We start from the raw sequence: 20,874 nt of genomic DNA, 5'->3' as shown, positions 1-20,874 counted from the left end.
ACTCTACTAATCTTTTTCAAAATCCCAAGCATATTAAATGTAAGGTTATAACCGATATCTGTTGTAGCGCCATAAGGTTACTGAACTACTTTTTTTTATGTTCCAGTCTAGAATGATTATTTACTTCCAGATCGGTTTAAGACTTTTAGACATTCCAAATGACAAATATAACCTTCAGTTTCACCATCATTGAATCCTTGAATCATGTATAGTAGCATCTGAAGAATTCAAGATCCATCAACAGGAGAAAAAAAAAATCAAGTTGTACCTTTCATGTTGGTAAGGCGGGGCGGAGCTCATATATTCTTTCTCAAAGTATCTCTATTACTCATGCAAACCTCTCCCAAATTGTTCAAACTATATTCTGTTAACCTTAATTTATTGGAGTCGCAAAGTTTACATTGGTCTAGTTAATGGCCAGACTAGTTATGCTGCAAGACCAGCCAAGACTTATGCATAGAGTCTTTGCTCAGGACACATAGCATTTTGATCATGTCTAAGCGCAAAGAACGTCAGTATTGGTTATGAATCTATTTGATTTCACAACTGATAGAGGGCCTGATTTAGATCTTGGTAGAGGAGATTGTCAGACCCAATGTTGATGCATATTCTGTCCGCCAAAACATAAATCACGTAGGATACAATGGGATTTTTATTTTGGTGGACCGCATGTCTGTCACCGTTGTAATAGAGTAACCAGTCTGCCAAAATCTAAAACAGGTCCAAAATATCTAAATAGTGTGTTATTGCTGGTTATACTGGCACATATCCCAGTTCATCCTTGTTTGAAGAGCATATGAAATAGGTTTGCACAGTATTCCATCTTGAAAACCTACTGTAATATTTTTTACTCAAGGACCTACTATTGTAGGTTTTCATACAGAAGAGAATAGCACTCTAATTGGGACCGCACAGGCATCATAAGGACAAATTTATAGAAGACAGAAGCGAGTTCTTTTCTACACATCCAATTGAATAGAATTTGTTGCGGCAACTGATGCATCACTGTTAGGGCTGGACTGCAAGTATATAACAGCGATTGTCTGAGAAAGTGATTGGGTGCAGGGGATTATCCACCAGTGTGCCCGGCTAAATGATGCCCTTCTAACATGTTATGTTGTTCTTGAACTAATAAAAAAAGTTTTTTTTAAAAACCAATAATTTTATATACTTGGCGGCCCTTGGCACAGTTTGCACATTGTGCCCCAATGGTGAAATGTATTCATCAGATGTAAATAAAAGGGCAGAGGAAGGATGGGTACAGTGAAATTGCACTTGTTATCCAAATACTGTATGCTATGACAGGTTTTGCATTTTAATCAATGTATCAAACTCTTTCCACTGCTGCTAAATAAAAAAAAAGATGGGCAACGTTGTTTGAAGTTGAGGACTTTAGGGGGAAAACTATTTACTATATATTTATGCAATGCCGAGATTTTATAAGTCTACATTTTGGAATCTATTTGGATAAGATATTTTGCCAGACTATGTTTTCATGTGGAATAGCAGTTATGGACCATTTACTAAGGCAACAACACCTTTAGCTGTTACATCCTTCGGTCTGCTCCCAACTGCTGCTTCAGCACTGCACAGGGAGAGTTCTTAGACCATTGTTCTAATCTAAATAATCTCACTCCATCATATGTGCGGTGGGCCAAGTGGCCTTTACGCACACTCCTGTTTTGTGGCACAGTTTTGCTTCCCATCCCCTAGGTACCACCCCTAACTTCACCATCTTCAGTAGCATCCTTGTGCTGCAACTGATAAATAGTATGTTCCAGATACCAAGCACACCAACATTCACCACCTTTAGGGCACGCTCACTGTGATAATGCAGGTGAGACTATCTTGCAACTGGTTTGCATTGTATTGCAGTGTCTTTCCTAGTATTAGGCATAGTAATAACCACTCACTGTAGCTCTGGTAGCATGTGCAACCTTGATAGGGCACATACTACCAGACAAGTTACTCCTTAGGATATTGATATTCAAACAAAATCCACTGGTAGTGCCCAGTTTATCCTCAGCAGTTTAAGTGGCGGCTCCTCTGCTTAGGCGGCGGAGCATCGCCCCACTGCTTTGCAGCAGTGAAAGAAAGGAAAAATAAAATGATAACTTGATATTATCATTCTATTTTTCCTGCTATGGCAGCATGGAGGAGGGGCGGGCTGCTCTACTTTCAGAGCAGTGCAGGGGAGAAGTGGTGGCACACTGAAGTGTGCATGATGCTTTGGCTGGACATCTTGAGATGACCAAACATTCATGCAGACTTCGCATATTCTTCACCCAGGCTGCATTACAGCCTGGGTGGAGAACATGCCCATGCCCACAATCACCGGCTGAGCGCCAAACTACGGCACTCAGACCAATCTCAACGTAGCATTGCAGAGTTGTGATTAGCTCAGGGGAGCCTCACTGCTTCCGGTTTGGGCAACGCGTAGGGGAGACAACATGGGAGAGAGTGGCAAGGAGATAAGTGTCTTTCTTTCTTTACAACTTCTTACCCACTGCCCCACCACCCCAGACCGTTGCCGGCTGCCACTGAATACTTTACTTCAAAACAAATTAAGTTATCTAATCACCTAATCACCCTCCAGAAATGGATGCAGGGCTTTCTCTTACCTGGCACCGCAATTATGGAACAAATTGCCCTCCCATCTGCTGTCTCTCTCCAACCATCTAGCGTTCCGCAGGAGTTTGAAAACCTGGCTCTTTTCCAATTAATTCCCCTCCCAACCATTTTTTGCTCCCTTTAAGGTTGATGCCTTCATTTTGCCAAGCGCCCCGAGACCTTACTGGCGAATTGTTGCGCTATACAAAAGCCTTTGACATTTGACATCTATTGTTTTGTAACACCCAGAATTGACTTAGATGGCAGGACTACCCGAAGGGCCAAATCATATGCTACACTGAGACGTGAAGAAATGTCCAAGATAAAGTGCCAGAGTCAACTGGATTTTTTTTTTAATGCATCATCTTGTCACACTTCCAATATGCGTGTTGAGGATTTAGAAGAGCAACAGGACAGCAGCCAAAACTGAATAAGTGGATAGTAAAAAATAGCTACGCAGATTAAAAATTGGATGCTATTAGATCTTTCATCAGCTTTGGGCATCATGGTGCTCCATGCACACCAATGTTCACTGGGTGATCATGTGGAACCATGGCACCAAGTACACAGTTTTAGGATAGTTTACGCCCTACATTCAACTCTGAGGCTAAAAGCCCCAGATCATGGATCATTACTTCTCCTTTTCAGTACCTAGTAGGTCAGACAATCCCAACTTTTAAGGCACCATAACGTTAGTGCCCTAGTAACAAAGTTGAGTTTATTGCCAGGAGTGCTATTTTGGTTACACAGTTATTGAAAGTTAGTTACTGTATATGGATCTACCAATACCTAGAATAGAATGTTTTCTAATACAGCATTAGAGTCACTCAAAATAAACCGGCTTGACACAGTGAAGCTCTGGCACAAGGGCCTGATCAACAGCAGAATAATCTGTACATGAGGACTACTGCAATTTTCCACAATAAAGTGAGAAAATTGTTAAATGCAAAAATGGAACACAGAAAGGCACAATAATCCTGCCACTGGATAACTAAAAGACGGCATTTCACCAAATCATTTAGCAGTATAGATGATCCTCGACAAAATGTACATTACGAAAGGTGATGCAGACTAAAAAATATTGAGAGGTACTCTCTTTGTCTACTTACTTAATATCCTCTCCATAGCAGATAGTCATATCATTGTCTAAAAGCTCACAGGAATAGCCAATGTTTTCTGCCGTTTCTGTAACAAAAGAAAATAGTAAATATTCTTGCTAGAATTTAAACATGTTTTACGCAACACAATAGCCTCCTCCCCTATGCCCATTTGAAAAAACAGTTTTAATGCTCACTTCAACCCACCATAAAAAAAAGGAACCTATAATATTATATATGTATAATCAAAAGAAATGTTACTCCATTTTAATTTAATCAGTGAGGGAGGGTTAACAAAAATGGCACAGTGTATTCGTCCCACACAATGCAAATGTATTTCAAGTCAAAAACTTGATAAAAAAAAAAAAAAAATTCAGGAGCTTAATCAGTTTAATAGACAATCCAATTTTATTTGTTCACAAGCCATTGAACTAACCCTATAAACAAACGTGAATGTACTAGCTGGAATATAAATATCTTCACAGTCTTGCCTGCTATTTCATATATTGTATTGATTTTACATTTCCTATTCAATCTAGTACAATTAAGTGCCCCTTCTGGACTCTGACAATTCATGGGGCTCCACCTGGACCATCTATTTTTCAAATTCACTCATGGTTGGAGAGAGTTGCCCACAATTTGATTCTTTATAACAAATCAAAACATATAACAAATGATATACAGACAAACTTGAGAGTTCTTAACCATTACACTATGAGTTCTAAAATAAAATAGTATTCAAACATTTCATCCAGTTTTAAAAACAAAAATGAGAGAAAAGGTCAAAACTCACACCCAGGCCTGTTTTGCAACTAAAGTAATTAATGTGCTTCATTTGGGATTTGCATCTCTTAAAACTGTATAATTCCATTTGTAATGGAAAATAATCAAGGAGAGCAACAGTGGAGTAAGGAAAGCATGGAAATAGGATTAAAAAGAACAAGTAAACAATTTTGATAGCAATACCTTAGACAACAAATGTATTAACCCCTTAAGTGCAGAGTTTTTTCCATCTTCAGTGTCAATCCCTTATATACATTTGGGGTAGTGCGGGATTACACCTTCATAACCTTTTTATCCACATAAGGGATCAATACCATAAGTATGTTCTCTTTTTCCAGCATTCTTGGATTCTTAAAGTACCCATGTTCGGGAATTCCCTTGGAGGGCACCGAGAAAATAAGTGACCTACATTTTTGTTTTTTGGGTAAAGAGTGCTGTACAAGAAAATATATTTTCTTCTTCTAAAAATGGCATGAACTAAAGGGTTACTGTGTGTGGATCACCATAGTTTCAGTTTTCAGAAACAAGCTGAACGGTGAGGTAGTCCATTTTAGGTCTATGTAATAAAGCACATGCAGCCCATCTTCTACAATTGGTATACTGCAGCGTTGCTCTCATTTTCTTTGATGCCACTTGTAATAACATGCCGCGTAATGCCAGGCGCGCAACGCCCATTGGACTCAAAGGGCTTCAGTCCCCACCCCCGTTGAGTGTCAGCCTGGGATGAGACAGCTTCCCAGGCACACACATAGCCGCACCAGAGTAAAAGACCTCTTGCTTGTTAAGGAGGCTTTGATGTTTTTCACCCCTTCTTAGAGCCCCTGCAGCTCCACTCTGCCATTTGCCTAAATAATCAACCCCCCCCCCCCGAATTTTTTTCCTAGTAAATTTGGTTCTGGTTGCGCCTCTGCGTAATGCCCTACACTTTTGTTTGGACCTCCCATAACACATTGACTAAGTACATATCTTCTTACACTGCTCCTAGTTTGTGGAGCTAGTTTTTTCTTTATTTTTAAGCACTCCATAGGAGTACTTGTGTTTTCAGGCCGTCTCAGTTGTACACACACCACTCCTATGGAAGGCTTAAAAATAAAGAAAAAACTAGCTCGAGTAATTTTGGTTTCTCGACCAATTTATGATCACTGTGCTCTCTAAACCAAGTGCCAGAGAGCTGCCAGAAGCTTGTTCTGTACTTGTACGCACATGTACATAAACAAATGCATTTTGTTTTAGTAATATTAATATCGGTGAACATTAATTAGGTCGTTACACACCATGATATATGCAGGCCCGTCCATGGCAATACCAATAAATGCAATGTCGATGAACGCCATTAAATGGGTGCATAACAATACAATGTCGATATCAGTAGAAACAATGTCAATGTATGCCATAATCTATGCACTCATAATGTCAATAGCAGTAAAGACAATATTGATGTATTGCTATGACAAGTGTACGCACAATACTGAGGATATTGGTAAAAATAATATCAATGACAGCCATGTTAATTGTAAACATTTCGGCGAACTCTTATCATTGCTGTTGAATTCACCCAGGGTGACGTCCCTATCAACCCGAGTCAGAGATTATCTCTCATCAAGGGAACCAGAACAAGCTTCTGGCAGCTCTCTGGCACTTGGTTTAGAGAGCATAGTGATCATAAATTGGTCGAGAAACCAAAATTACTCAAGAGAATACAAATTTCCCCCCGAAGGTACAGCACCATTATGTGCGAAAAGAGATATGGACATGTAGAGGTATGCATGGCCATACAGTCCGATATGAAGCTGAAGGCACAGAATCACACATTAACCAATCCAACATTCTTTAGAAGAAGAAACACCCTACCACAAGGGATATCATTTGAACAGATATAACCCTAAAAGCAGAGAAAGGTCCCCTCGGTTTGCACCACAGGAACAAGAGCCACGAAGTCTGGAAAGCTACAAAATAAATGGAGTGAAGTCTGTACACATTACTGCCCAGACTTTGCCTAGACAGTCAGAAACACTTGTAAGCTAACTAAATATGGCACTGTAAAATGCATGTAGCATTTTGTTTGTCCTGTCTATGGTGGAACCCCAGCACGAATCATTTCGCTAACCACCTCATCCTACAGATAACTAATCATGAACTTTGCAACAAGTTATGGACAGGCAAACCTGTTAATAGGTGGCCAGCATCATTCCAGGGAAATCACGGATCAAATGCCACCAACATAAAAAAAGTGTTACAGCACTCCTACAACTAAGAAACAGGTGAATCACAGTGCCCAACATTATCATTGATACATTACAGGAAAATACACACATAACAGGCAACCATGTTGTACAAGATCGAACCAGGCAATTAGGAGCCAAGAACAGTTTTCTCTGCTATACCTATCCACCCCAGCAGATGGGAAAGCAAAACACACTAGTTTATTAGTAGTAAACCTCTATACGGAGCCAATATAATTTATGGACACTAATGTTCAATGAGAGAATATGGGGATTCTAAGGTCGCTTCCATTAATGAGGTCCTGTCATTCCTGATAAAGACTGGAACCCACATAAGAAAGACACAAAGATAATGAAAAGCCAGGTTTAGGGCAAGGACAGTGCACTAAGGATATCCAAGTCTTGAACTCCCAGTCTTGAACCCCTATTTTTCATAAGTATCCAGAATAAGAATGTCCTGATTAAGCCAGACACCAAAAATTAATTTGCTCCTGTAGTCAACACATTTACAGAAATTGCAAGGTCGACACTTAGGCCCACAAACATTGAACACCTGAAAAACAACTTACAAAATGTTTCACAAGCAGAGCTTTGTGTAAATGTGCTAGTCAAAAGCTCAACTAACAACAGGGATTGAAGATATGGCAGCCAATGCTCCAACATTTTGAATTGTCATTTGGATAGTATTTCTGTTTGTTATCTGCTATATTGTTATAATATTGCTTTAACTTTATGGAACTTATGCTTTATTTTTCTCTTTTTTGTCTGCTATGAACGTAAATAAAATAAATTAAAAAAAAGCTCAACTATTATTAACAATAATTTGCTTCTAACAAATTGCGCAATCATCCAGAAAACAAACAAATTCCAGCAAAGGAACCATGATAAAGGTTCACTGTGCCACAGTAATACATTGCATACCACTGTCTTGTAATGCATTGTTAATCCTACAACAGTGATCTGCCATATCTCCTTTAGGATGATATTCTTAGGCTCACACTAGATTCACAAACCCAGTTATTGCAGTCTAAAACCTAACCATAAAGACCCAAGAAGCTCTGCGCCTAAAACAATAAATAAAAGTTTCCAAGGACATACCCAACCACAATTTGGATCTAGCATCCAAACACAAGATAGAAGTAATGACCGTAGCAGTGCAACCAAGTTATGATCTACCCATAAGCTCATCAGCATCCGTCTAGCAAATGTGAAATGTTGTTGTGGGCCCAAAGCTCCGATAGTTCCCATTCCATTCAGACACAAACCGAGAAAGCAACATCTACCATATGTTCATCTCAGTCTTAGTGAAATCACAAGAGAAAAAACCTACAGAACCTACTGGAATTGGTTTGCATCAGCACAAAAAAGCTTGATAGCATTACCCCCTCAAAAAAATAAAAATAAAACACTCAATCTGGGAGAAAAGCTGCTATGAAATGGTTCCATTTCAAGCTTGCCAACCTGGCACACCAGAAAAAAAACTGTTGAATGTTGACAGTCAAGTCTTTCAGAATAAAGGAAGTTTATTGCACGGCACTACTTTGCTAACTGTATCAATATATAAAACATCCAATCAAGGTGAAACGTAAAATATAATATAGTTCCAAGAGGCCGTACTGGACGACTGAGTAATCCAGTTAATCTGTCTATACCCACATGTACAACAACCACAGTTATCTACCTCAATCAGACAAGGTGGTATATTTAGATAAACTGGTAAAAACATTACTGTTAATTGTTTTTACACAATTTTTTTTTCACAACCAATTTTATTGAGCAAATGAGCAGTGAGAATGTGGCATCTCCGAAACCGAAGATCACCACGACAATATCAATACAGCAAATCACGCAGGCAGCATATGATGAAACAGACTCAAGAATAGGCTCAGTATAGAAACCCCCCAGTGGCCCACCCTATCCCACAACTCCACTCCCCCCAGCCCCAAACACCCCCCCCCTCCTACCCCCCATACCACACGTGTATAGAAAGCAATAGAGAAAAATAAGCAGGTGTAGTGCTTTGGGCCAACAATGTCACTGTGGTCAAATGTCCTCCTCTCGCTCCGCCGGGGGATCCAGGGACAGGCCCCGGTAGTCGGCCCATCGCTTCCATATTTTGTAGTGTTTGCGCGGGCAGCCCCTCGCTTCAAAGATCGGCCTCTCCAGACCCATGAAATAATCCAGCCCAGCCTTCCATGGAGACAGGGGGGGGCCCTCACCGCTTTCCATGCCCGGGCCAGATCCCGCTTAGCCACGACCAGCCCCAAGAGCAACAAGTGGCGTTTATATATGTTATCCCCCAACCCCCTCCATAATGTGCAGTAGTCCTAGCCGGTGGGTACGGGGAAGGTCCCAGCCCAGGACCTCGGACAGACAACTCCACACACCCCTCCAGAACCCAGTCAGCCGGCCACACGTCCACACAGTATTCATCAGGGACCCAGGCACCGACCCACAGCGCAAGCATTCCGGAGATGCAATCAAACCAGCTTTCCACAGTCGTTCACGCGTGTAGTAGGCGCGGTGCAAGTATTTAAATTGGATGAGCCGGAGCCGGACAGCAATGGCGGTTCCACGTGGGGATTCCAGCGCTTCCCTCCAATCGTCCTCATCAAGAGGGCCAACGTCCACTTCCCACGCCGCCCGAAGAGAGTGCAAGGTAGAGGAGCAGTGGATAACTAGCGTCCGATATATCCTGGAGACCTTTCTGTCCCCCAGATCTCCCATAAACACTTAAGCTTCGACCGGGCTAAACTCCGGCAAGGCATCGAGGGCATGGCGCAGCTGGAGGTAGCGGAAGAACTGGGACTGAGGCATTTGGAACTCCGCGCGGAGCTCCTCAAAGGATTTGAGGGTGGTGCCGGACATGACCTGGCCCAATTGTGTAACACCTATGGCTTCCCAGCCCTCAAAGCCGGTCAGGGCCGCCAGCTCCGGAAGCAGACCATTATGCCAAAGCGGCGTTTCAGCCGTCAATTTGCCCCACCAGCCCATGCGGTGCAGTGCCTGTCGCCACACAGCAAAGACCACCCTGGTAACCGAAGGCAACCCACGGCGCAGGCGAGCCGAATATAGGATGGTGTGGAGCGTGCGATCGCCCATGAGCGATCGTTCCAGGGCGTAGGCCGGGTCTCCCCTATCGCCGTACCACCATTCATTAAGAACAAGCAGTTGGGAAGCCTGGTAGTAGGAGAGGAGGTCCGAGGTGGCCAGGCCACCACAGTACGTAGACAAAAAGCACGTCTTCAATGTCACCCTGGCTGCACCGCCATCCCACAGGAAGCGGCCCAGCACTGAGTTAACCTGACGGAACCACTCCTGGCCAATGGGGTATGGGAAATTCTGGAGTTGGTATAAGAGACTCGGAAGCGCCACCATCTTGAAGATGGCCGATCTCCCGAAGATAGTGAGCGGCATCCTGGACCAAGTCTTGACATCGGCCTGGACCCGTTCCCACACTGGCAGGATTCCACGCGCCCAGGCCACGACCCGCGACTCCGAGAGGAAAACGCCCAGATATTTCAGGCCAGTCGTCGCCACTCACAACCCGTCAGCCCAGGGGTCAGCAACCACTCCGCCACCCAGCACCCACAGGGTCGATTTATTAAGGTTAAGTCGAAGACCCGAGACCTCGCCAAACGCACGCATGATCTCCAGAACCCGGGGACCCGAGAGCCGTAGGTCGGTGAGAAAGAAAACGTCATCCGCATATAGCGCGATCCTATCCACCAGGTCCTCATTCCAGACAAAATCACGCAGCTGGGCATCCGCTCGCACCCGCGACGCCAGGGGCTCCATGGCAAGGGCAAATAGGTACGGGGACAGAGGGCAGCCCTGTCGAGTACCCCGACCTATATGGAAGCGCCCAGAGGTAGCTCCGGCCACTCGGACCGAGGCCGTTACGTTAGTGTAAAGCAGGCGGACGTACGACAAGAAAACCGGACCTAGGTTCAGGCGGGCTAGCAGGGTAAACAGGTATGCCCAGCTCACAGAATCAAAGGCTCTGTCCATGTCCGCCAGTAGGAGTGCCGCCTGCTCATCTCTAGTACACATAGCATCTACCGCTGCCTGCGCCCGTCGGATATTATGCCGAGTGGCCCTACGAGGCATGAATCCAGCCTGGTCGGGGTGGACCAGGTCGGCAATGTGGGGCAACAGGCGGTTCGCCAAGGCCTTGGCCAGAATCTTGGCCTCGATGTTTAAAAGGGAAATCGGCCGGTAGGAGTCGTGCCTGTCTGGCGCCCTTCAAGAAGACCACGATCTCGGCATGGCACCAGTCCAGTGGCAATTCCCCCTGGGTCCGCGCCGCCTCCAGTGCGCGCCGATAGTGGGGCCCCAGCTGGAGGTGAAACTTTTGATAGAATTCGCATGGGTAGCCGCTCGGGCCCTGCGCCTTTCCAGTATTCAATTGACCAAGGGCCTCCCCGAGTTCCTCAGCTGTGAGCGGGGCGTCCAGAGCGGTCCTGGTCTCATCGGGGACGGCCTGCGGTAGCAGGTCATCAAGATAGGTGGAGATCTCACCCGTCTCCAGGTGATCACGGGGGGCGTATTGCGTCTCGTAATAGCGGGCAAAGCTGGCCGCGAGCAAGTCCGGGTCGGTCATAACCGAGCCGTCTTCCGCCTTAAGACCCGGCAACATAAGGGGCTGGAAGGTCGCCTGGCACAACCTGTGGAGCATAGTACAGGACTTGTCGCCCCACTGATACACCCTGCTGCGCGTGGCGAGCCACGCCTGCCGGGCTTCGTCGTAAAGGACAGAGGCGTACAACTGTTGGGCTTGCAGAAGCTGCCGTACTATGCCTTCGTCGCCCCCAACACGGCCACGCTGCTCCAACTCTTCCACGCGGGCGGCGGCGGTCACAATGGCCTCCCGATGCTTCCGCCGAGCAGTCACGCACCAAGCGATATCAATGCCCCGCAACGTAGGCTTCTGCGCCTCCCACACCACCATTGCATCCACATCTCCCACTAGGTTCTCTCGCCAATAGTGATCAATCGCCTCACGCAGGTGATGCACATACTCAGGCTGTTGCAACTGCCAAGACGACATCCGCCATCGAAACGGCTGTCTCCTTGAGGGGAGGGTTATGGTAGCCAGAACAGGGGAGTGATCAGACAAACCTCTAGGGAGTATCACAGCATCCTTGACTCGACTCAGACAGGCACCCGGCACAAACAGATAATCAAGTCTCGAGAAGGACCCATGCACCGCCGACACATATGTGAATTCACGCGCAGCAGGATGAAAATGTCGCCACACATCGACCCAGCCCAGGCCACTCACAGTTGCACGCAGTTTGGTGGGAGCAGCAGCAGGGGGGGAATCCACTACAACCGGCACCCGCCTCAGGCGATCCAAGCCCGCATCCATAACCTCGTTCCAATCGCCTCCTACCAGGGTCAGCACCTCCGGAATCTCGTCCCACAACGCAAACAGCCGCCAAGACAAGGCCCATTGAAGGGGAGGGGGGGGGGGGGGGGGGGGGGGCGTACACGCTACCAAAAACCACCTGCTCGGTACCCAGCAGGCCCTTGATGAGAATATATCGGCCCTGAGGGTCAATCCATTGCTTTTCATGCACGTAGGCCACCCTGCGATGGACCAAGATAGCCACCCCCGCGAGCCCCCTCGTAAAGCCCGCATGGTACACCTGCCGAAAGCCGAACCTCTGGAGGCTAAGGGCCTTAGAGCCCAGCATGTGGGTCTCCTGAAGCAGCAGCACATCCACCATCTCTCTTTTCCCCCAACGTAGCACAGCCCCACGCTTGATTTTATCCAGAATCCCTCTCACATTCCATGTCACAACACGAAGGGTCTTATAAGGAGACACAGTCGTATGATCAGCCATTATCAACACAGTGCCCAGCACCCGGCCCTCCGCACCACCCCGGCGCACCCCACAAATCAACAAAATCAAAAGCAATATACACGTGTGGTCCCACCCCCCCAACCCCAACACTCAACAGACCCTTCCAGACCCAAACCCCCCCAAACATCAGCAACAGAAGAACACCCCCCCACGCCCCGCTCCCCCCACCCCAATACCTCAGAGAACATTGAAGTATCTGTCGCGGCATGGAGAGACCCGGGTCCAAAACGGAGAACCCAGGGCCCGCCATACCAATGGATCCCAACACCTCGATTACCACACACTCACCACCCCCCCCACAACACCCACAACGTGAGGGTCTGAAGCCCCCAGAAGGCGCCTCCCGAGCCCCATTGCATTCCCGCTAAAAGTCATAGGATTCCTCAGATGTGTATAGACTGGCATAAAGAAGTCATAACAGAACAGTCTCACCAGCCAATGTAGGGCAACTCAGTACCCGGCAAACAAGGTCCAGTCCCCATCTATGTTCAGCTGCCGGTATCAGAGTGTTCCGAGTCCCTCGCACCATCCGTCTGCGATGCACTGGCGGAGGCCGACCTCTTCCGCGATCGAGACCTCCGGTGTCGACCCTTTCGGTTCGGGCGGTTCGTCCGCTCCGGCGACGATCCCTGGGACCTGCCCGGGTCCAGCCCCGGCTGGGCATGTGGCCTGAGTCGCACCGCCTCGTCGGTCCAACGGAATACCTCCTCGGGAGAATCAAAAATGTGTCCGGGACTGGTACACCACTCGCAGGCGGGCCGGATACAGGAGGGAGTATTGGAGCTTCAGGCCCCGCAGCTTGGCTTTAGCGGCCACAAAGGATTGTCTCTGCTGCTGCACCATTTTGTGTAATCAGGGAAGATCATGATGGTATGATTTTCAAAGGTGAGCGAGCCTTTGTTCCTCGCCTCCCGCAGTATAACATTGCGGTCATGATAGTTTAACAGCCGGGCGATGACTGGCCTAGGACGCTCACCCTCCGGCGGCCGCTGGGTCAGGGCCCTGTGCGCCCTCTCGATCACAAAGCACGTGGACAGTGCTCCTTCGGGGAGCCAGCTCTCCAGCCACTGGGTCAAGAACCGCTCCATGTCGTCCTTCTCGCACCGCTCCGGAAAACCAATGAAGCGGAGGTTGTTCCTCCGTGCGCGCCCTTCGGCGTCCTCCACTCAGGCCGCCAGCGTCTTCTGGACACACTCCACCCCCGCCATCCTCTTCTTCAGGGTGCCAATGTCCGTTTCAGTCACCGTGATTCGGGATTCGGCCTCGGTGATCCGCTCCACCGCATTGCGGAGGTCCTGGCGCAGCAGTGTAACGTCCGCTCCTACCGCCCCAATTTTAGCATCAAGCATGTCCCGGGATTGGGTGATGGCTGCCAGGATCGTTGCATTGTCCGGCCCAGGGCCGCCGCTGCCACCAGCCGCCCCAGAGCCACCACTAGGCCCCGTGAATATATCGATAGGGCCATGCTTAGGCGGGCCGCCTCCTCCAACCCTGGTCATGGCCGATCGCGGGCTCACCGGGACCGCACTCTGGGCAAGGCGGGCACCACTCCCGTCAAGGCTCAGGAACCCCTGGGAACTGCCACGAGCGCTGGAGGCCCCGGGCCCCGGGATGGAGCGGCGATAGAGGAGTCCCCAAGAAGGAAGTGGGCAGGCCGGCACAGGCCCGAGGTCGCGAAACTCGAGGTCCCGGCTTCACCAGGGCGGGACAGGCCTCCAACACGCCTTGTCGCCCACGGGTGTCCGCCCAAGGCGCAGGAATGAGTGGCGTCGCTGTGATCTGTGAGCAACCGTAGCAGTAGAGGTGAGCCAAGAGCTGCGCAGTGGATGCCACCACCGTCCGCGAGCCCGCAAACGCCACCGGGCGTCTCGAAAATTGAGGACCCCGGTCTCCAGCCGGTCACTAGGCCGCACGTCGCCGTCGCCTCTGCTTGATCTCAGGAGAAATAAAAGCGCAGGATCGATACACCGGAGCAGGCAGGGGACGCCACCGGATCGGTGCCAGTCACTGGGTACCAACTGCGGGCTCGGGGGCCAGGATAAATGAACGGATTAAGTCCGGGCCGACGGGAGCTCTACAAGGCTGCGACCCCCATCTTCGCCCGCCAAGCCACGCCCCCGTTTTTACACAATTTTTGCCACTGATCTCATGGTACTTGTGAACTCCTCCTTGCCAAAGCCAATGCCCTTGCCTCACCAAACCTAATTAAGCATGCAATTACAACTATTGAGCCCCTTAGATAGCAGAACCCCGCAGGTGAGTGCAAGGCTGCTAGTCAAACGGATGTCAAACCTTTTACATCCGTGAAAAGTCCTAGAAAATGGCTCGATAGGAGAGCAACCACACAACATTTCGAAACAATGCTATTGTGGACTCAGATTAACCTTTGTTGCACTGACTCAAAGAGGAGCTAAATATCCTCTCAATTCAATGGGTTGGGGAACAGAGGAGGCTTAAATAAAATTATGGATGAAGCAGTTAGGCTTTTGCTGATTTGGTGGAGGTAAGATGTATGGCATAAAATTCTGGCCTCATTTTTGTTTGAGTTGGAAAATGCAATTATAAGAACTGCGAAGCTCAAGAAAACGGAGACAGTGATCCCCAGCATCTGCTAACGAGTTGAGGTTGTGAAAAACACATTTATACCTCAATACAGAATATTCTATAGACTGCCACATCTCTAAAGGTTTTCAGTAATAGTGCAAGCAGGTGCAGGGTGGAGGGCATGGGAGTGAGAGCAGACAACCCTTGAAAGCTTCGTTTCTACGGAAGTATCACTTCCTCAAGAAACCTCACCTCGGGTGCCAGGGGAGCTTCATGTCTTGAACTGCAGATGGGAATTTACGGTTAGCAGCCTCATAAAGAATAAGAAAACACAGCTCTTACAAGCTACAACAATCGAGAAATATACAGGATAAACTGAGTTTTATATTGTTTTTAGACCGCAACAGTTATCCCAGAGGGTATCACAACTCGAAGTATGGAAACTGCTAAGGATGTACTAAATTGGTTATATACGCTGAAGAGGAACTTTATTACTTTTCCGAAAGCCAAGTGATTTTGTGATGTTCCAAAGCAAATGGGCAGAGGGGTCCACTGTTTAGCAATAACCACAAACATTAGGGCCATCCATCCTAGATTTTCTAAATTGTGGGCCCTTACATGAAGCAGTAGCCACTGATCAAATAGATCTGTTTTGGACATTAAGTGTAACCCTTTCTTCAATATATATAAGCCTCAATCAATAACACTAAAGATGGAAAAATCAGAGACTCTTTAAGGTACACTTCTTATTGACAAGTAGCGATCGATAGTCAAAACTGGAGGCATCTGGATATGTCTATACAGTCCTAGTAAAGAATGTGCTGGCAAATTCTGCAGCTTATGCAATTTAGGAAGATCCCTGTGGCATTCACCAAAGAAGCACGAAACAAAGGGTGGTGAATGAACTATAAGATTTATTTGAAGTACGAACTCCTGTGACCTCAGCCACAGCCTTCCTCGCAGCTGTCGCCTCAGAGTGTCCCCGGCGCTCGCCTTGGAACGCTGGTCGCGGTGACATTCCAAGTGATGTCACCGCGAGCAGCAACCATCACACGCGTAGCCGCCGGGGGGAGACAGAGGAGGGAGATACCACACATCCCCCTTCCCTGCAGAAATAGAAAACATAGAATAGAATACACCAAGGTATAAAAATTTGAGGAAACATACACTAGGCAGAATGGCAATAGTTACATCATTACATATTGGTCAAAGTGTCTAGGAGGCCTGATCACTCTCCTGCTGGGCCTGAGACCTGGGAGAGGGACACCAGGCGGCCTCTTGCTGGCGAGGCCGCTATCTAGTCCTCGACCACTCTTCCCCCCCCCTGCACCTTCTGGGACTACTACAGGAGGGTGGTATTTTACAACTCTCCCTAGATTCCATATCTTTCCTTCTTGTGTCTTGACCGCATTCTTGAATAGTTTTGTGGTTTTCGTGGGACTGCTGTACTCTGACCAACTCACCTTCCCTGTGGGAGCTCTGATTTTGATGTTGTCTCCAACCTTAAAACCGACCTCCCGTGCAGCATTGCGTTGGTCGTAACCTTCTTTCCTCACCCTCATGGCTTGTTCATGTTTCCTTTCACCTTCCTTTTCTTTGGTACGGTCAGACCACCCCTTGTGCCATTCCATCCACCCCGGGGTAAGTTTTGTGTTTGGTGTCCGGGCGCGGAGCAATTCGAACGGAGTGACGCCCGTCGTCTGATGAGGCGTGAACCTGTATGCTTCCAGACGCCTCCACACCTCTTCTTTCCAACTTATACCACTTGCTTTAGCCAGCTGGATGCTCTCCTTGATGGTTTTGTTAAAGCGTTCGACCATGCCATTGGTTTCTGGGTGGTATAATGCGCATCGCTTGTGCTTGATGCCTCTTTCTTCCAGGAAGTCTTCCATCTCTTTTGAGCATAGTTGCACTCCGTTGTCAGTGAGGATGTTGCTGGGAAGCCCCTCACGAATAAATACTTCTTGCAAGAACCCAATAACGGTCTTGGTCGTGACTTCGCTGACGAGTTTGATCTCCGGCCACCGAGAATACAGATCCACGAGCACCAAAATATAGGGTGTACGCAGTTCCCCAGACATTGGGCCCAGGATGTCCAAAGCCAACTCGTCCCATGGTCCGGACGGGGGCGGCCTACACACCATGGGAGGTGTCTGTTGTTTCAGGACCTTGTCGCTATTGCAGCACGGGATGCACTCCCTGATTCTTCTTTCCGTGGTCAGGTCCATGTTCGGCCACCAATAGCTCTCCCTGAGTCTTTGCTTGGTCTTGGTGATACCCAAGTGTCCTTCGTGCGCTATCTCGATCAGGTTGTCTCTCACAGTAGCTGGTGGTATTAGTCTTGTTCCCCTGAACAGGCATCCATCAACGATGGTCAACTCGTCCTTGACGGCCTGGAAAGGCCGCAGGTCTTCATCACGTTTGTCTCCGTGCTTCCACCCCTCTTTCACTCTTCTGCATACTTCTTCCATGATTTTGTCCTCTTCCTGTGCCTTTCTCCACGTTTCTTCACCCAACGCCCTCTGGATGGTGCAGACATTCTCCACCATGAATCCTTCTTCGTCTTCATCGGTTTTGTCTTGCTTCTCGCTTGCTTCCGCATCGCTGACAAGTCTGGACAGGCAGTCGGCTGCAAGGTTTTGTGTTCCTGGGACATACTCGACCTTAAATGTGTACTCCTGGAGGCTGACCACCCAGCGTCTTATCCTACTGGAGATGGCATCCAAACCCTTCTTGCTGAACACTTCTACTAGCGGTTTGTGGTCCGTTCGGAGGGTGAACTGCGTACCCCACAGGAAGTCCCTAAATTTTCCTACTGCCCAGGATACCGCCAGTCCCTCTTTTTCAATAACTGAGTAGTTGTTCTCAGATTTTTGGAGTGACCTTGAGGCAAAGGCCACGGTTTCTTCTCCTTCCACACCTTTCTGGGTAAGAACCGCTCCCAACCCTTTTGCACTAGCATCAGTGGTGAGGATCGTTGTCCGGCCGGGCATGTACAACTTCAAACTAGGGGCTTCCGCAAGAGCTCTCTTTACGTCCTCAAATTCGCTCTGGCATTCTTGGCTCCATTTGAATTCACTTTCTTTCTTCAGCAACAGCCTGATGGCGTAAGTCCTGCCTGCTAAGTTTCTAATGAACTTTTCATAAAACTCCAACATCCCCATGAATGATTTGATCTCGTCTTTGCTTTTGGGGGGTGACAGGTTTACAATGGTGTTCTGCAGCTCGATCTTGGGACGTATGTCTTCTGCAGTAATCTTGTGACCCAGGAAATCCAACTCGTCACAGCCAAAAACACATTTGTTCTTCTTCACAGTAAGGCCCTGGGACAAAAACCTCCTCAGAACACATCTCAGTCTCTCATCGTGATCAGCTTGGTTCTTAGCGAAGACCAACACGTCGTCCTGGTAACACATGACGCCAGGGATGCCCTTCAGGATGTTGCCCATGATTCTTTGAAAGACGGCAGACGCCGAGACTAGACCGAAAGGCATCCTTTTGAATTTGTAAGCACCCATGGGTGTCACAAAAGCAGTAAGTTCCTGAGATTCTTCGTGAAGTTTTATCTGGAAATAGGCCGAGGTGAGATCGAGGGTGGAAAACACCTTGGCACCCTCCAGCATGCTCATCATTTGGGTGATGTTTGGCAAGGGGTACCGGTCAACGACGACCTCTTTATTGAGTGCTCTCAAATCAATGCAGAGCCGGACTGACCCATCCTTTTTTTTGGCTGCCACGATTGGAGCCAACCATTCGGTCGCTTCTACAGGTTCGATAACTCCGGCCTTGCACAGTTTCTCCAGTTCCATTCTGACTTCCTCCTGAATTGCTATGGGGAGTCTTCTGACTTTTGCCACAACAGGCTTGGCATCCTTCTTCAATTTGATTTTGTGACTGTAATTCCTCAAACACCCAAGCTCTTCCCTAAACACCTCCTCGAATTCTCTTGTTATGTTAGTCTTACCCTCCTGTATCTCCTGAATCAAGATCTGGGGACTGCTGTTGGGATTGAGGTACACTCCTAACCCCTTTTGAGCACGCCACCCCAAAATGTTGTCCCCTACAGTGGACACATATACTTTGGACACAGTAGACCTGTTTCTGTACTCAATTTTACTCAGGAAGTACCCTTTCATGGAGATGGGGCGCCCTGCATACCCTCCTGGTCTCAGGTCTAACCTCCTCAAGGTTATCTTGCCTTTGGACACACGTGAGAACTCCTTGGCATTAATGATGGTTATTCGGGAACAAGAGTCAAACAATGCATCTAGGTCAACATTCCCAACTTTTATGATGTCCTTGGGACTATCAACTTGTTCCTCTTCAACCTGTGCTGTAACTTCCTTACATAAGGGGTTTCTGGGACCTGGCGCCTTCAACTCTTGCACAACAAACTCGTCGCTCACCACATTTGTTCTGTCTCTACTCTGTCTACTAGCCCCCTGCCCACTCTTGCAAAATTGCTTGAAATGGCCCTTCTTACCGCACCTGTTACATGTGAACCTGAGGGCGGGACACTCCTTGTCGTTGGCTAGGTGCCCTTGTTTCCCGCACCTGTAGCAGGTACCTTTGAATGACCCACCCGGTCTGCTTTCCTTCTGCTCCTTGCCCACTGCCTTCTGACCCTTAACTACAGACACAGTCTCACATTCGGTCACCACCTCGCTGACATTGGTCTTGTCTTCGTTCTTCTTCTCCCCTGCATCTTGCTTAATCTCCTTGACAAACTGCAACATGTGTTCTACCTGCTTGGCTATGATGAGGACTTCTCTCAATGGCGGGTCATCTTTAAGCCAAAGCTCCTCACGCACACGCTCCATCCTGCAGGTCAAAACAAACTGGTCCCTAATTCTCTCCTCGCTCGCTCCCCCAAACTTGCACGTTGCAGCTAACTTCCTCAACTCAGACACAAAATCTTCTATAGATTCCCCATCCTTTTGTGCTCTCTTACCAAAATGATACCTCTCCATAATTGTGCTGGTCTTGGGGAGGTAGTGCAAGTCTAACTTCTTTAAACTAATTTCAAATTCATTCAGACCCCTTGCCTCCTGTGCCCCCAAATCCGGGAGATGATCTAGGGCTTCCTCCCCCTCTGCGCCCAAGTAATAGGCCAGTAATGCAACTTTCCTTTCTAGACCCAAGTTGGGCCCACACACAGTAGCATAATTAAGGAACACTTTTTTCCATTTTTTCCACAGAATGGTGGGATCCCCTGGGCTGGTCAGGAAAAAGGGTGGAGGGGTCACACTTTGCATGTTTAGTACACAGTGGGCAGAAAGAAACTCTAACCTTCAGGTAGGCACCTACCCTTCGAGTATCAAACTGCGTTCAGTGAGAACCAGAAATCTGAGCTGACTTAATGTGACTAGAGGGAGAAGGAATAAAACCACCAGTGGAGACACTTAAAAAGAACAGAGGTCCAACCACCCTTGCACACCTTCCACTCGCCAAAATGTACACGAAGAAAGATAAAACCTGCCCCTCCAAAATTTCAATACATTTCAATACATTGCTCTCAAAGTCACAAGATAGGGATGCTTGGTAAAGAATGTCAGGACAGTACTCCAAACAAAATGGTCTCACTGCAGTGCTCCCAAAAGTGCGTTCACAAAATGGTTTTTCACTTTCCTCGCCGTTCTGACAATAGGACCCACAGTCACTCAGGCACAAGGATGGGTAGTCTGGCAGAGAAACGCTACTCCGCTGCGCTCGTAGGCCCCTTACACCTTCCACGTCTCACTCTCAGGG

The 20,874-nt window shown here is 47.8% G+C and overlaps 1 protein-coding gene across 2 annotated transcripts in view; it reads right to left on the bottom strand.

Moving 5' to 3' along the window:
- LOC147668707 (phospholipid-transporting ATPase IC-like) overlaps positions 1 to 20,874 on the bottom strand; it is a 515,423-nt gene that overhangs the window by 103,359 nt on the left and 391,190 nt on the right. For both annotated transcript variants that reach the window (XM_086948491.1, XM_086948490.1), the window contains exon 20: positions 3,720 to 3,795. In XM_086948491.1, the coding sequence (XP_086804617.1) occupies positions 3,720 to 3,795 (76 nt within the window). The remainder of the gene's footprint in view (positions 1 to 3,719; positions 3,796 to 20,874) is intronic.

Source organism: Lissotriton vulgaris, unplaced genomic scaffold (assembly GCF_964263255.1).
Source record: "Lissotriton vulgaris unplaced genomic scaffold, aLisVul1.2 SCAFFOLD_736, whole genome shotgun sequence".
NCBI lineage: Eukaryota > Metazoa > Chordata > Amphibia > Caudata > Salamandridae > Lissotriton > Lissotriton vulgaris.
The sequence above is the reverse complement of the archived record's forward strand: the minus strand, read 5'-3'. Positions and strand labels throughout refer to the sequence as shown.